Source organism: Mastigoproctus giganteus, chromosome 14, assembly GCF_048544385.1.
Source record: "Mastigoproctus giganteus isolate SK-2022 chromosome 14, ASM4854438v1, whole genome shotgun sequence".
NCBI lineage: Eukaryota > Metazoa > Arthropoda > Arachnida > Uropygi > Thelyphonidae > Mastigoproctus > Mastigoproctus giganteus.
Window position 1 is genome coordinate 23,907,810 of NC_143588.1, and position 16,728 is coordinate 23,924,537.

The 16,728-nt window shown below is 35.3% G+C and overlaps 1 protein-coding gene across 1 annotated transcript in view; it reads right to left on the reverse strand.

Moving 5' to 3' along the window:
- Positions 1 to 16,728, reverse strand: part of LOC150075021 (protein AATF-like) — a 179,754-nt gene that overhangs the window by 90,098 nt on the left and 72,928 nt on the right. The window contains exon 7 of the mRNA XM_090389045.1: positions 15,718 to 15,838. Coding sequence (XP_090245171.1) covers positions 15,718 to 15,838 — 121 coding nt within the window. The remainder of the gene's footprint in view (positions 1 to 15,717; positions 15,839 to 16,728) is intronic.

The following is a 16,728-nucleotide window of genomic DNA, read 5'->3' on the forward strand; positions in this document are numbered from 1 at the left end:
GTTCATGGGAAATCAAGATCACATTTGCAAATTGTGCAAATGCACAATTTGCAATAACATTTGAACTAGGAGACGGTCGTGTTCAAAGCCGCTAAGTGGATTTTTCTTATTTATTGATTTGAAATTATTGTTTTTCTAAAACTTTTGATTTAAATTTAGTAGTATAACATTATTTTGTGACTTTCTGATTAATTTGGTGTATTTATTCTTTACTCAGCCTTGTATTTGCATAAAAGTATCGGTAAGGGTATCCACGTGTTTGCAACTCCGCTGAACGAGAAGTTCTTTAGCCATATTTAGCCACTTGATTGAATATTTTTTACATCGAATTATTTCTGTAAGTAGCTTATAGACCTAGTAAGGATCGTTAGTTTATTCTGAATTGAGACAGCGAGATTTGAAAGTTAATTAATACTTAAGTGTCCGTAGATATAAAGTTAGTAAGTTCCCGCCTTTGTGATACGATAGTTATATACCGTACTAGATAGCGTTAGTTGAACTTCGTTAGCAGTTAAATTGTACTTTTAAATAAATACATATAACGACTTAGATTACAAATGTAACATAATTAATTATATTTAACATAATTAATAACATAACATAATTAATTATAATTAATTAATAAATTAATAGAATCATGACTCAGACCAGAGCAGCAAAGCAAAAGGCTCAAGCTAATGGAAGTGCTGTGGCTCAGAGCAGAACTGAGGGGGGCAGTTGTCCTCTGACTCACAGCCTTATAAAATGCACTGTTTGCTTGATGTTTGCAGAGCAATCGGGTACGGGACATGATACTGCCATGGGGGATGTCTTTGTGTGTGCGCGATGCAAGGAGTGTATCGATATCAGGCAACAACTCAGCGTTCTTGTAGGCCTATATGAGAGCTTGAAGGACGAGGGGGGATGCCCTCGAAGAAACTAAATTGAGGGCCCATCAAGCTCTCAGCTGCCCACATCAACGCCAGAGCTTGCACTTGGGCATCACGTGACACAGAGGCAAACCCAAGGCAGAATGCGCTGATCCCGAAGGAACTAGTAGTTGTTGGTGACTCTATTGTCAGGGAAACGGGGAACATGCGTTGTAAAAAGGATATGTGGAACAGGACCAGGGTATGTCTGCCAGGGGCAAAGGTTGATGACGTTGTAGAGCGAATATCATCTTTTAAGGGCACAAAAGGTGATATAGTTGTACACGTTAGCACTAATGATATTAAGAGTAGGAGACCGGCAGAATTACTTAACAAGTACAGGTCACTGTTGAACAAAAGCCGAGAATTAGGGTTGAATTTGAAAGTGTCTGCAATTCTGCCCAGACACGATAGGAGGGAGTATACGATGAGAGCCTTGTCGATCAATTCGGCCCTGGAAAGATTGTGCAAGGCTCAAGGGGTAGAATTTTTTTCAGCCTGGACTGTACTTGTTAACAGGACAGATTGCTTCTACAGGGATGGGATACACTTAAATAGAAAGGGTGCAAGAATATTTGCTGATGCTATCGAGGCAGTGTTAGGTGGGTCGGAAAACTGCTAGCTTGGGGGGAGACAAAGACGAATAGATTAACAGTAGCCACTGGCAAAGGTGAAAGAGATTCTTGCACTGCTTCTATTAGAATGAGCAGAAGCCTGAAAAACAAGATGCATGATATTTCAGAGACTGCTGGGAGCCATTGCGGTACAAGTAAACACATGGGTTGTGTTAGGGTAGCTAAAAATAGAAACAGGTGCAGGTAATACTTGCCTGTACACCAATGCTAGGAGTTTAGTAAATAAATTTGATGAATTTGAGGTATTGCGCAAAACATCAAAGGCAGATATTGTTGGGATATCAGAGACGTGGTGTCACACAGATATAAGGGATGCAGAACTGGAATTTGGGGAGTACAATGTCTACAGAAAGGATAGACTGGATAGGAAGGGGGAGGGGTTATGCTATTAGTTAAGAAACACATAACAACCAAGGAAATGAAGCCAGTCAACATCGCTGGACAGTGCAGTGTTGAGTCAATTTGGTGTGACATAAGCATTGGGAGATCAAAATTGAGAGTAGGAGTGTGCTATAAGCCTAATGACTCTGATGAGTATAATAAGAAACTGTACAGGGAAATAGAGTGAGCCAGTAAATCAGAGAGTTTTATAATGGGAGATTTTAATTTCCCAGATATTGACTAGAATTTGGGGGCTGGTCACTCACACACTAGCAGGGCTTTTGTGGATTTATTGGATGATTGTTTTCTACATCAGCATGTTCGGGAGGCAACTAGAGGGAGTAATACTCTTGATTTGATTATCAGCAGTGATTCTCCATGCATTAAGAATCTGCAGATAAATGAACCCCTAGGTGGCAGTGATCACAGTGTGCTGAAGTGGGATTTACTCAAAGAAGTAACTACCATCAGGGGTAAAGGGAAGGGTTATTGCTTCCGTAAAGGCGACTATGATGGACTGAGACAGTATTTAAATTCTATACAGTGGGACCAACTGATGATGGTACCAACAGCAAATTCAAAATGGGAAGCATTCAAAGAACTTATCTTGGAAGCTACTAGGATTTACATACCAACTAAGAAATACTGTTCAAGGTTTAGGCCAAAATGTATGTCAGATGAATTAATGAGGCATATGGCAGAGAAGAAAAATGCATGGGATACTTACAAATTAACACGACACAGAAGCCTATGATAGATACAAGTTGATATGCAACCAAGTTACAAAGGAGGTTAGGCAAGCGAAGGCAGATTACGAGAAATCCTTGGCAAGGGATGCAAAGAAAAACAGCAAAGAGTTCCTTACTTATGTAAACTCTAGAAGGAAGGGGATGAATCAGATTGGTCCACTTGATATTGATGGGTCAACTGTTGATGATCCTGCTCAGGTAGCTAACAAACTAAATGAATATTTTGCATCGACATTCACACATGAGGAGTTATTCAGCGAGGGGAATGCCAGAGGTGTATTCAACTCTAGCAGTAAGCTACAGAATCTTGAAATAACTGGGAGTAAAGTGGAGGAGAAATTGTTGAAGATAAACACAAGAAAGGCACCCGGGGTGGATGGGATCTATCCAGTTATATTAAAGGAGGCAGCAAAGGAAGTAAGCAAACCCTTAGCCATAATTATGAGAGCTTCCTTGGACTCAGGGGAGGTACCCATAGACTGGAAATGTGCAAATGTGACCCCAATTCAAAAAGGAGGATCAAGGGCTGACACAAGTAATTATAGACCTGTGAGCTTAACTTCTGTTCCAGGAAAATTAATGGAGGCACTGGTTAAAGAAGCACTGCAGGATCATTTAGACAAGACTTCAGTTATAGCTCAGACACAGCATGGTTTTGTTAAGGGGAAGTCGTGACTGACCAATTTGATTGGATACTATGATGCAGTCACAAAAGAACTGGATGCAGGGAATAGCTTTGATATTATATACTTGGATCTTAGAAAGGCTTTTGATACTGTTGCACATGGAAGACTGCTACACAAATTGGAGCAGTGTGACATTGGAGGCAAATTGCTGCTTATGGATAAAGGGGTGGTTGAGGGAGAGAAGAGAGAGAGTGGTAATCAATGGACACTGCTCATCGTGGACTAATGTTATTAGTGGAGGCCCTCAGGGCTCAGTGTTGGGTCCATTATTGTTTTCTGTATTTATAAATGATATTGATGGTGGTATATCAAGCTTAATGTCCAAGTTTGCAGACGATACAAAGGTTGGCAGGGCTGTCAAGGACACTACTGACACTATGCTGCTGCAACTGGATCTGGAAAGGTTGAGCAGATGGGCTGAGAGATGGCAAATGAAATTTAACATTGACAAATGTAAAGTACTACACATGGGAAACAGCAACCCCAGAGCAACGTATCAACTCTGTGGTATTACACTGACAGTGGTAAAGAATGAAAGGAACTTGGGGGTGGTTGTGCAGGCAGATATGAAGTTCTCTGAGCAGTGCAGACGGGCTGCAAGAGTAGCTCATGGAGTATTGTCAATGATATACAGGAATTTTTCCAGCAGGGATAAGGAGGTGATTATTCCCTTGTATAAGGCAATGGTCAGGCCACACCTAGAGTACTGTATACAGGTCTGGAGGCCTCATTTCAAGAAGGATGTACAGCTGCTGGAACGAGTACAGAGAAGGGCAACAAGATTAGTGAATGGAACAAAGGGGTGCTCTTACGAAGAAAGGCTTAAGTTTTGCAAATTACAGTGTCTGGAGACTAGGCACCAGCGAGGTGATCTGATAGAGGTGTATAAAGCCTTAAATGGTTTGAGCATGCTCAATGCTGATGGGATTCTTCCTCTAGCTCAGAATAATCACCTGAGAGGGCATAAATTCAAATTGAGGAAAGACAGATGTAGGATAGACGTGCGGAAATTTGCCTTTAGCCAGCGGGTGGTTGGTTGGTGGAACAGACTTCCATCCCTTGTCGTGGAGGTTGATAGCCTAAATAAGTTTAAGGCTCAGCTGGACAGGTATTTTGAACGAACAGAGGGGTGAAGTGGAAGTGGTTTTTTTTTTTTTTTTTTTTTTGGCTGATGCTGCATAAGCTTGCTTTCTTGCATCAAATGCCTCTACTAATGCTAATGCTAATTGAATTTTGATTCTAATAAGCGAAAGATAGTTTACTATCCATTTATAACAGATTGTACAAACAAAAAGCCCAATAAACAAAAAAATTGAAAATTGTATTTATTGTTTTATGGTTGTGACCTCTAGAATTCTATGTGATCTTCAGAAATGTGGTGTAGAAAAATATCACAAGAGTGAATTTCAGATTAGTTTAGCTCCAGATTTGGTAAGAATAATATGGGCTCAAAACTATGCGATTTATTATTTTTCTCATTTTTTTACAGTAAAATGTGAAAAAAAAAGAAAACGCATAGTTTTAACATTGCAACAAAAAATGAAATTTATTAATAGTATTAGAAAAGGCGAAAATTTAGGAAATCTCTCCAAAGAGTTTAATGACTTCAACAATTTATGACATCAAGAAAAATTCCAATGCTATAACAGAAGTTGTGTCGAATATCGATAGTGAAGGCGGATCTATAGGGAAAAAGACAATGTCAAAACCTGAAAATGCTGCTTTAGATAGTGTACTTTATTTGTGATTTCTTCAGAAGCGAAGTTTAGGTGAACCAGTGTCTGGTCCAATGTTGTTTGAAAAAGCATTGGATTTTAATCGAAAATTATACGTGAACTAGATATTCAAGCGAGAAACTTTCTGAAGACGAATCGGCAGCAGTGTCCTTTAAAAGTAAGTTTTCTTCAGTTATTGCAAATTATGAGAAAGAAAACATTTATAATGTTGATGAGACGGGCTTATTATGGAAAGCATTTCCGAGAAAAACCCTAGCCACTAAAAGAGAAATGCCTGCACCAGGATGAAGAAAGAGTGAGTTACAATTGCTGTGTACGCAAATGATACTGGGATGCACAGATTGTCCATGTTCGTTACTGGTAAATCAAAAAACCAAGAGAATTTAAAAATCTTTTTAATTTTCCTGTTTTGTATAAAAATCAGAAAAATGCCCGGATGTTTCTGTTTTCCGAGATTGGCTTATAATTTTTTTTAATTTAATTAATCTTAATTAAATATTTTAATTATAAAGTAAGATTAAATAAATTTAATAAACTGAACGTAAGGTAAGATTAAATAAATTTAATCTTACCTTACGTTCGATTATCCGGAAAATTTGGCTATCTGGAAGAGGTCTGACATCAATTAATCCGGATAACTGAAGCTCTAGTGTATTTCCAATAATCATTTCAATAATAAACGAATAAAAACACAAAATCGTTTTTAACTTTAAAGTTTAACCGTAGGTGGAACTTGTAGACAGCTCCACATTTTGCTCCCAGTCAATGCCTTGTCAGTGGGTTGCCAATATGCATTTTTTAGAGGTGACAAAACGAGCCAAAGGAACTGAAGAGCGAGTAGTGCCAATCTGATCGTTGACCGTGAAGTGTCGCCAGAATGTCAGTTTCTTTTTGTTATTTGCAGGATTCGCCCGAATTCCCATTAAGTAAATTATATCAGTGTCAACAGCGCACCAAATTTGAATGAAAAAGTTATTGATCTATTTTCAACAAATAAAATTTCAAGATTGCCCAAGTCTATTAATAGTAAGTGTCCAGTTAATGTTTTGTAGTATTGTTAACTTTATTATTATTAATATTTATGTCTACATGTCTTATAACCAAGGCAATTTAATGTAACTTTAAGCAGCAGCACCCCCCCCCCATACATCAGAGTCACGAGCCACCACTGCTGGGTACTGGTTTTGTGTCGATATGTCCTGGTGAATGCATTCTCCTTGCTCATCACTTACATCTCCCAAATTAAGGTGAAAAACTGAGATGGGAATGAAGAAAGTGAATTTTTAAGGCCATTTTGGCAGATTAGTTCTCTCTAATGAAAATTCCTCATTCTTTCCCCCTAGTACACAATGTTTTTCTGTTGCAAGATTGTCCCACAAAAATAAAAAATAATAGTATTTTGTGAAACCTCCCTGTAACCAGTGAGTAATTCAATTACCTTAAGATCACCACAGACATTCCAAGAAAAGTCATGGTACTTTATTGCACTCAGGATCTTGGCATGAAATAGAGGAATCGATGGGAATGCATTTCCATTTAAAAGCTGTCTTTCTGTTACTAAAAGTGAGAGGGGAACAAAATAGACAAATTTGAACATGTTAATCCTCCCCAACAATACTGCCATCTATGGCACAAGCGAACATTATTAATTACAGATAAGACAAAACATAAAAACCCCTTAAAATTGTAACTGTCGTCCGAATAACATAAATATATGGCAATATTTCTTACAGATTGCACCAGATAAGATTGACACATGTAGGTGATGACGTAATATTGCATCATCTGTTACTTTCAGCTATATAAGCACGTTCTGCAAGAGTTGCAGTCATTCCTTGCTTGTGTCAGGATGGCGAGTTACACGCAGTTAATGACATGAAGAAAGAGTGCTATTGTTGCTTTACGTGAGGAAGGATGTTCTTCCCATCATATTGCTTATAGTGTCTTGTAATCAGTTGACAGTGAGAAGATTTCTTTCCAAACTCAAGAATACTGGTTCTGCTGATAGGTAAAAAGGAACCAGATGCTATGCCAAAACAGGACCACGTTTTGAAGCGCTTATTCCTCAAAAACCATAAAGCTTCTTCGTCTGAGCTGAAAAGAGAATGGGAAGAACATACAGGAGTGGTAGAAAGTGCGGTAACAGTCAGAAGAGGCCCCTTCAAAAATGGACTTGTAGCCCGTCATCCTAAGAAGCCCCTCCTCACACAAAAATGAAAAAGGCCCAATTAATTTGGTGTAAGGAGCATGTCAAATGGACCCCGGAGCAGTGGAAGTCAGTTATTTTCTCGGATGAGAAGAAATTCAACCTGCATGGGTCTAATGGGAGACAAACGATTTGCCATAGATGTGGTGAAGAATACCATCCAGACTGTATGGTGTCTACAGTGAAATTCCCTACCAGCCCAAATGATATAGGAGTGCATTTCGTATCGCGGAGTAGATCATCTGCAATTTATAAAGGTTCTGTAAATGCCGTTGGATACCTGACTATATTGGAAGGCAAATTGCTGCCAACCATTAGAGACCACTTCAACCTGCCAAGTAACTGCATCTTTCAAGACAACTCTGCTCCTTGTCATTGGGCAAAAAGTGTAAGTAGGCACTTCTGTAGTTACTTTAGCTTCATTTCTGCATTAGAGGTTAGACAGTAATGTGTTTACATTTATTACAGATGAAAAAATGATTGGAAGAACGGTCCATTGCAATTCTTAGCTGGCCAGGAAACAGCATGGACCTGAATCCTATACAGAACTGTTGGCATCGTGTGGAATCTGCAGTTGCCAGAAAGAAACCAAACACCCTTCATGAACTTCGGGAAGCCATAATTTGTGTCTGGAATCACAAACTATCAGTTGATTATCTTCAGAAATTGATCTTGTCGATGCCTCGACAGTGTGCTCCTGTCATCAGGGCCAGAGGCAGTTCAACTAAATATTAGTTTGCACCTGGTGAACTTTTCATTTTGTTTTCCATTTAAAACGATAAACTGAAGCAAACTGAGGGCTTCTGATAACATTTCAGCCATAATTGTCATGTTTACCAAAACTGTTGTATAAAGGTTGTAAATGCTCATTTTGGAATATTTTGAGAATTTGTCAAATATTACTTAGCTTTGCCATAACTATTAATAAATATCTTTTGTTCATATTTCTTTTTGTAATGCTAGTCATTAATATAACATACCATCATGAAAAAGGGTTAGAAATGTGAAATTCCTAGGTGATGCACTTTCTTTAAACACCAGTGTATATTATAGTTAAACACAAAACCTTATATGTAGAAATTGTGATATGATGTGAAATTTTAAAGTATTTTCAAAATCTATGCATAAAAATTGACTGCGAACAGCTGATATATATTAGTGGAGGTAAAAATCATGTTGGCCAGTTTAATGTGCTGCCACAACTCCAATCAGCAGAAAAACACTAATTTCAAATGCTAAGATGAAATAGACAACCCGTGACAGTTTTTGAAGTCGCATGATCTTTAGATTAGGTTTGTGTGAAGTGTAAAAACATAATACCCATCTTTCATATGTTCGCTGAGGAACTCTGACTATCCTACAGGTGTTAAGGATTGCGACTTTTCAGAGTTCCTTGTAGGCGGTCTCTGGGAGATCTATTGCTCTTGTGTAGGGAGCAAGACCTATTGCTCTTGACTAGGCTCTTGTGTACAGTTATTGTTATTTGTTTTTTTTTTTAGGAGCATTAGCAACTATGGCCATATTGCTCTGGGGATATGAGGTGGTCATTCCCTGACCTTTCCGCAACCTCTGTATTTGGTGGTCATAGGCTCGAACCCTGGTCTAATCAAGAAGCGTACGGTACGCACCGCTGCTCCTGCCCACCTGGCTACGGAGGCGCCGTTGTGTACGGCCTTTGACACCATACCGGCATTTGACATGGTGATTGGGATGGCTGTTACTTGTTCCATATGCCACATTTCTTTGATCCCCATCTTAGATCTATGTACTCACTGACCTTTTCCTTGTGGGTTTTTTGGAAGTTGTCAGTGTTGATCAGATAGGTAACCTTTTCCTTCTTGTCAATGAGCGTTATGTTCAGTCTATTGTGTGGGACTGTCTTGTCTGATATTATGGTGCAGTCCCAGTACAGCTTGTGGATTGGGATCTCTAGTACAGCCTGGATTTCATACTTTTATTATTATTATGTATAAATTTATTACATTTATACAGTAAAATTCCATTTAAAGAAATTCTCAAGATTGCATAAATAATTTCATTGCATAGAAATTTTGTTTTAATGAATATTGTTTTTATTTCTAAAGCATACAGAAGTGGTTTATTCAAATAACTTCTGCTGTACTTTTCTAATATATAAAAATAGCAATTTCCAAATTATTTTATTTCAACATTGATTTTAAAATCAATAATAATAAAATAAAATGACATAGAAGTAAAAATATTTGCTCAGAGATAACCATTTAAAAAAAAAATATATTGTATTAATAAGAAATACTGTATTGTATAAAATTTTAATGATCCACATTTTCAGAAATACAGTAAATATAACTTACCATTATTTTAATGTGTTAATATGTAAATTTCATGCCTTTAATATAACTTTTTTTGTTTTGCCATTTAATACAAAAAAAAAAAAGGAAAAACAATTTCAGTGCATTCAAAAATGTGTGGTTTAGGTGGTTATAAGTATGGTACCACTCTCCCATCTGATAAATTGAGAGAACAATTTTCTTCAAGTTCAGCTTTTTTTTTTTTTTTTTTTTTGCACTAGAAAAAAAAAAATAAATAAATAACTAGTAAAAGTAAGAGCAGGTGTATGAATTGATCTCACCGACCACCTCACATTTTTTTTTTTTTTTTTTTTTTTACCAATTGGATTTCACCATAGTTATTCAAAAAATGTAGCATACTTAGACTTAGTAGGTGTAACACTGAATTCTTTTGCCACACCTTTAACCCCTTCATGAATTATCCCGAGATATCCCATTTTTTGTTTTAAATGTTATTTGGAACTACACGAAATATCTCGGGATACAATAATAGCCAAAGCAAACAATAATACATCCAAATTTAGGACCGAAATGTATTTTCTCTGGTATTTATCTGGCTAATTTTGCATTAGGCAAGTAAATCCCGAGTTTTCTCAGGATTTTCTTACACCTGGCAGCAAACCACTGGCTTTCGTTTTACTTATATTGTACAGCAATGTCAGAACAGTAGCACACGTTCCTGTGCCGCCAGCAAGCAAAATATAATTTGCCATCCTAAATGGAGAATACTGAACCCACGAAAACAATTCACAAAAACAATATCGAAAAATATTTTGGCACCCTCTTGAACTGCCACCCGTAAGCAATGCTTATCTCGCCTGTCCATTTGTGGCGGCCATGTGTCAGAATGTAATTAGTTCGTAATTACTGCTTGTGCATTCCACTTCATTTTTTAAATTTATTTTTATAATAAGTAATGAAGACTTTTTCTGTGCCTTTCTTTTAGCTCAAGCACTAATTTATTAAAAAAATCTGTATAATTTGCACACTTCTTGGTGTACCCGAGACAACTCAGGATAGCCCAAATGGGTTAATTACTCCCATGTATTTTCTATAAAAAATTAATAAATAACACAAAAAACTATACAATGAGTATTCACATGATGCATAATTTTAATCTGTAAAATAAAAAAAGTCGATCCTTTACAGCACATTTTCCGGAAAAAAATGTTCCAGAAAGGGATTAAAACTTTTATTTCTTATTCTTTAACAAAATTCCCCTATGATCATATTCACAATGTGAAGGCCATTCATAATTTTCGCACATGCAAACCAATCATTTTAGGTATAAAGTTGACTTAAAATAATTCATTACACTAAATTTTTCATCAGAAACAGTTCACTCAAACAAGATTTACAAAAGCATTATTAATAAGGGAGGTTGGCTGGGACCTGAAAATATTTAGTCATAGTGAATTTTTCTTTAACCTCTTCCCGGAACTTTTTCTTCCGGAAAATGAGCCATAATGGATCGACTTTTTTTATTTTACAGATTAAAAGTATGTATCATGTGAATACTTATTGTATTGTTTTTTTGTGTTTTTTATTAATTTTTTCGTAGAATGGGAGTAATTAACCCATTTGGGCTATCCTGAGTTATCTCAGGTATGACAAAAAGTGTGCAAATTATATATATATTTTTAATAAATTAGCGTTTCAGCTAAAAGAAAGGAACAGAAAAACTCTTCATTACTCATTATATAAATAAATTTTAAAAATCAAGTGGAGCACATAAGCAGTAACCTCCAGCCACAAGCAATAATCGTGAATTAACTACATTCTGACACACGGCTGCCCAAATTGGATAGGCAAGGTAAGCGTCGCTTACGGGTGGCAGTTCAAGAGGGCGCCGAATAATATTTTGATATTATTTTCGTGGGTTCAGTATTCTGCATTTAGGATGGCAAATTATATCTTGCTTACTGGAGGCACAGGAATACGCACTACTTTTCTTACATTGCTGTACAATATAAGTAAAACAAAAGCCAGTCGTCTGCTGCCAGGTGTAAGAAAATCTTGGGATTTACATGGCTAATGCAAAATTAGCCAGATAAATGCCCGAGAAAATACGCCTCAGTCCTAAATTTGGAGGTATATTTTGCTTAAGGTATTATTGTATCCCGAGATATTTTGTGTAGTTCCAAATAACTTTTTAAACTAAAAACGAGATATTTCGGGATAATCCATGAATTTCTTTCATTTAATTTGTAATGGGACTATGCTGTAACATGTTTAGTTAAATTTAAATAAAATCATTTTTAAAAAATTTTTAATAGTATGCAAAAGAAATTGAATGCGCATGACATCAAATATGCAGGTTTTCAACTTACATATAAGTCATATAAATTCTTAACTTATATAGAAATTAAGAATTTGATCTATAATAAATTTTATTAACACTTGATAAACACTGCTAAAAAAAATGGTGTTTCAGGGGGTGCTGCTTACAGTGCTCTTTAAAGCTAGTCCTCTAGAAAGCACTATAAGAGTTCCAGTGTATATACTGTAAAATTTAATTACAATAACTTCAATTATATCTACAGCAGAGGCTAGCATGGGCAGCCTGTGAATTTTGTTTTTCTCTAATACTTTAAAGTAAAAGGTGGCTAATTGAAATTCAGCACATGGATTCTCATTTCAACAGAAGAACCGACAGTACAGTTGTGACCCTGTATCCACTGATTCAGTTACCGTTTAACCACGGAAAAAAAACGTAAAAACTCAACATGTACTACTCGTGTGTCCAATACGATGCTTCCCTTTATTTTTTACGATGTCGATTTTCAATCAAATAGCTTCCCTTTATTTTTTACAATGTCGTGTATGGTTTGGTCACCAACATTATAATGGTTCTTTAGAGATTTAACGGATGCACAGTTTTCAAACTTTTGAATAATTTCAAGTTTTTGTTTAATTTGAAAGCACAATTCTTGCATTTGCCTATCATTTTCGCAATTTCTAAACAAAAAAAAGAAAAGAAAAAGAAATAAAAATAGTTACAATAATAAAAAAAGAATTCCGACATCCCTGACATAAATAATGAAACAAAATTTGTTCTTTTGTGGTGCAACGGAACACAACAATCGATGTGATGCACTAAAACAAACATTTGGTCTCTTTTTTTCTTTTTGTTTTTAGGGGTAGGGGGAAGACAGCAGGGGTTGCAAGATAATAGGTACACTATTCTCCTAATGAAGACTTATAATGCCGGTTCTTGTTGCTCATTAACGAGTTGCAAAATATCTGTTTATACCTATTCTAGTTATTACTAGAATTTTATGATTTCTGGTTGATTTTTTTTTTTTTTTTTTTAAATTTGGGGTCTTGAAATGTACCAGTAAATTGAGAGTCTGCTGTACTTTATTATTACCGTATTTAACATTGGCAGTGTCTTATTGTGTGTTTAATTTATCAATTAAATGTTATACTAAGTATGTACAAGAAAATCATGTTATACATGGGGTCATAAGGTGTTCGCTTATATCCGTGGTTTCAGGCATTCACAGTAGGTCTTGGAACGTATCCCCCCGTGGATACAGGGACCTTACTGTATTTAAATTGTGTCAAACAGGAAATGAGCTCTAGTGATCAATTTTACAAATTGGGAGAAAAGTTCATTATTTGGACATCCCATAGTAAAATATTCTTCCTCTATGGAATTTTGTTTTTTTTTTTAAAATGCTTCAATTTTTCTTCTTTTCCACTGATACATATGCCCTAACCCAATTACACAATGTATAAGCTGCCAAGCTTCTTGTTTTTCTAAAAATTCTTTTTTTTTTCATGCTGACACTGGATCTTGCCATAACTTTGAGAATGCATAAATTCTACAAATGTTACTTATTGTAGTTTCTGCAATATAGCTCAACCAAGTTTTGAAGAAGCTAAAATAGAAGATAAATGAACAGCAGCTAAATCCCAAGTAAAAATGTGGAAGCACAGATTAATAAATTTTGGTTTTATTAAAATAAGTGTGACTGCTTGGTGAGCAGAGATAAACAGTGCAAAAAACTGCTTTTTGTATATGCCTTTAATATTTATAAACAGAAATCAAGAATTTGATCTCGCTAATAAATTCTAATAATTACATAGCAGGATGGTGTAGTAGTAGTAATAGAATATTACATAGCAGAATGGTGTAGTAGAAACAATAATAATAAAATAAAATGTCATCCAATTTTTATATTTTATCTAAGAATTATTCCAAAAGTAATGCACACAGGATATCGATACATGATATCAATACACCTGCACAACTGAGATTTATCAGGATAATAATTTTATGTTTAACACGTTCACTGCCCGAATGCAAAACTGCATCCAAACAAACTGTAATTTTTGTGCCTCAATGCAGATAATGCTTTTATTCAATTACAGTCAATAAATGAGTGCTTATAAAAGGGACAGAACATGAAATAAACAAATAAGCGATATCAGTACACTTATTAAACCATAGGTTATTGCATTATGGCTTGGATTGTGCTTAGCGTCAATCACTGTCTAGAGAGCACTATAAAAGCTGTATACTTGGTTCAGTTTCATATGTTCTTTGCTCATGTTGAAGTTATTTTATCTAGTTTAGTATTTTCCACAAGAAGAAAATATAAAATTCTTTGAAGAATCGCTTGCTGAATTTTAATTCTTTATTTTGTGAAAAACAAAACATCATCCTTAATCTGTGTCTACTGATAAAATTTTGTGTAAAAAGTGTTTTCTTATAAAATTTTACCATAAAGGGTTGTTATAAGGATCCACGGGACTGAAAAGGAAGGGGGATGGACAGTTTGATGAAGCTGATAATATATGTCAAAGACATTGAAATAGAATTCTATTCAAGTGATGCAGATTCTGTATCTCATTCAAATGCATCTGTTGATGTTAGAACCATACAAACAACGTATGCTGGCATTACTTGGAGTGTTGATTCTTCACAGATGAAATCTATTTACTTAAAAGCAGTGCCTACTTGTTCCAGCAGCCCCAAAGAAGTGGCCCAAGGTATACATAAAGAACCCTTGCAAATATAAAATGCAGAAAACTTGTTAACTAAATGTTTGTGCAGAGGCTTTAAAATGTGAATGATAATATTGCTTCAGGTCAGTTTCAGATCAAACATGTTTTATCAAAATTTAAACTTTAGTCAAATGCAACATAAATTAATGAACTTTTGCAGGAAGCATGTGGTGAGTCAACAGTAGATTATAGAATGATTACAAAAATGAAAAGTCACCACCTGTTTGGATCCCATATTTGCTGTCAAATGAACAAGCAAAGCACAAAGAAACAGCAATGCAATTAATTGAACATTACCAACAAGAAGATCAAAAGTTTTAAAATGCATTGTTGCCATTAATGAGACATCAGTTCTTTCTCCGGTTGCAGAACACATTAAGAAAGTAGCAGCAATCTTCTTTGCTTTCTTCAGAAGATTGAACAAAATGCCTGTTTGAGCCAAACCCCCCCACAATTTTCTATATTTTAAAATTGAAATTATCTCTTAAAGTTTATTTAACATGGATGATTTGAATTTCATTCTCTTCTTCTGTGACAAATTAAAAACATCCATATTCCGCATTAAACAAAGGATGGGCAAAATTTCAGATACTACCATTGTCAAAATTCCATTAACATAACTCATTTTGCAATAGCACTCGTGTAAAAGATCATGATATCAATGTAATGCAGTTGCTAAAGTAACACTTGACAAAGTACGGCAATACCTGGAATACCTCTTGTTCATCTGCAGTTACATACAGGGTCCACATCAAACATCTAGTGGATGTAAGAAAGATTTCCTTTCAACTTAAAAAAACTGAAAGGAAATAAGTCAGAGGTTTTTTTAATTATTATTTCAATTTAACTTAATTTTTTCTGCCTAAATCTTTTACCTAAAATTTCAAAGTATTTTTGAATGATTTCCTTTCAACTAAGTTGCTTAAATCACTGTTTTGTTCTATGTAGTTGTCTCACAATAAATTTTGAAGCTATAAAGATTTTGTAAATTAACAATGCATATATTAACATTAAAAATTTACTGGTTCGTAAACATTTATGATACTGTTTATGGATAAAAATGTTTCAAGTACCACTGTTTCTTTTCTAAGTGCATGTTTCCATCTATTACATGCTTAGCTTCTGGGTGGAGTTCTAAAAGCTGGTTCTGCAAATTTATTAGGAGATTCAAAAGCTCTGTCACTGACCTTTTACCTAAAATTGTAAAAACTTGTAAATATAGCATTTACACACAATACAGATTAATTAAATTTGAAAAATTAATACCTCTGATAAATTCCACTTTCTTTCTTATAGATAAAATATACTCATGCTGAACTTCTATAACGCAAACTTTTGTAAAATAAAATTCACCTCAAGAAAAGATGCATAACTATTATAGAAAAATGGAGACTAAATATACCATGAAACCAATACAGCAAATTAACGTTATAATTAGGGTTATACATGGCAACATTGTGATTCTGTTAAGTATAAAAATACCCTAAAAAAACGAAAAGAAAAAAAGAAGAAAATCATAAAATTAAGCAAGAAACAAAGCAGCACTCACTCACCCACTCTTTGCAACAAATACATGACCCCCTCATTCTAAGTAGATGCATCCTCACATCCAAAGTATGAATGCCACTTTCATAACAAATGAAAACATAATAAATCAGAGAGCAAAATTGCATCATATCAAGTACAACCCTAACTGCAGCATTAATTTATTAATTTGCTGCACTGGTTCTAAGGTATATAACTAGTGTCAAAAAGTATTCACTTGATTGTGAAACTTGGTAACAATTTTATTGTAACAGGCATCTTAAAATGGTTTTCTGCAGTTATCAAAGCAATTAGCATTAGTAGAGGCATTTGATGCAAGAAAGCAAGCTTATGCAGCATCAGCCAAAAAAAAAAAAAAAAAAAAAAAAAACCACTTCCACTTCACCCCTCTGTTCGTTCAAAATACCTGTCCAGCTGAGCCTTAAACTTATTTAGGCTATCAACCTCCACCACAAGGGATGGAAGTCTGTTCCACCAACCAACCACCCACTGGCTAAAGGCAAATTTCCGCACGTCTATCCTACATATGTCTTTCCTCA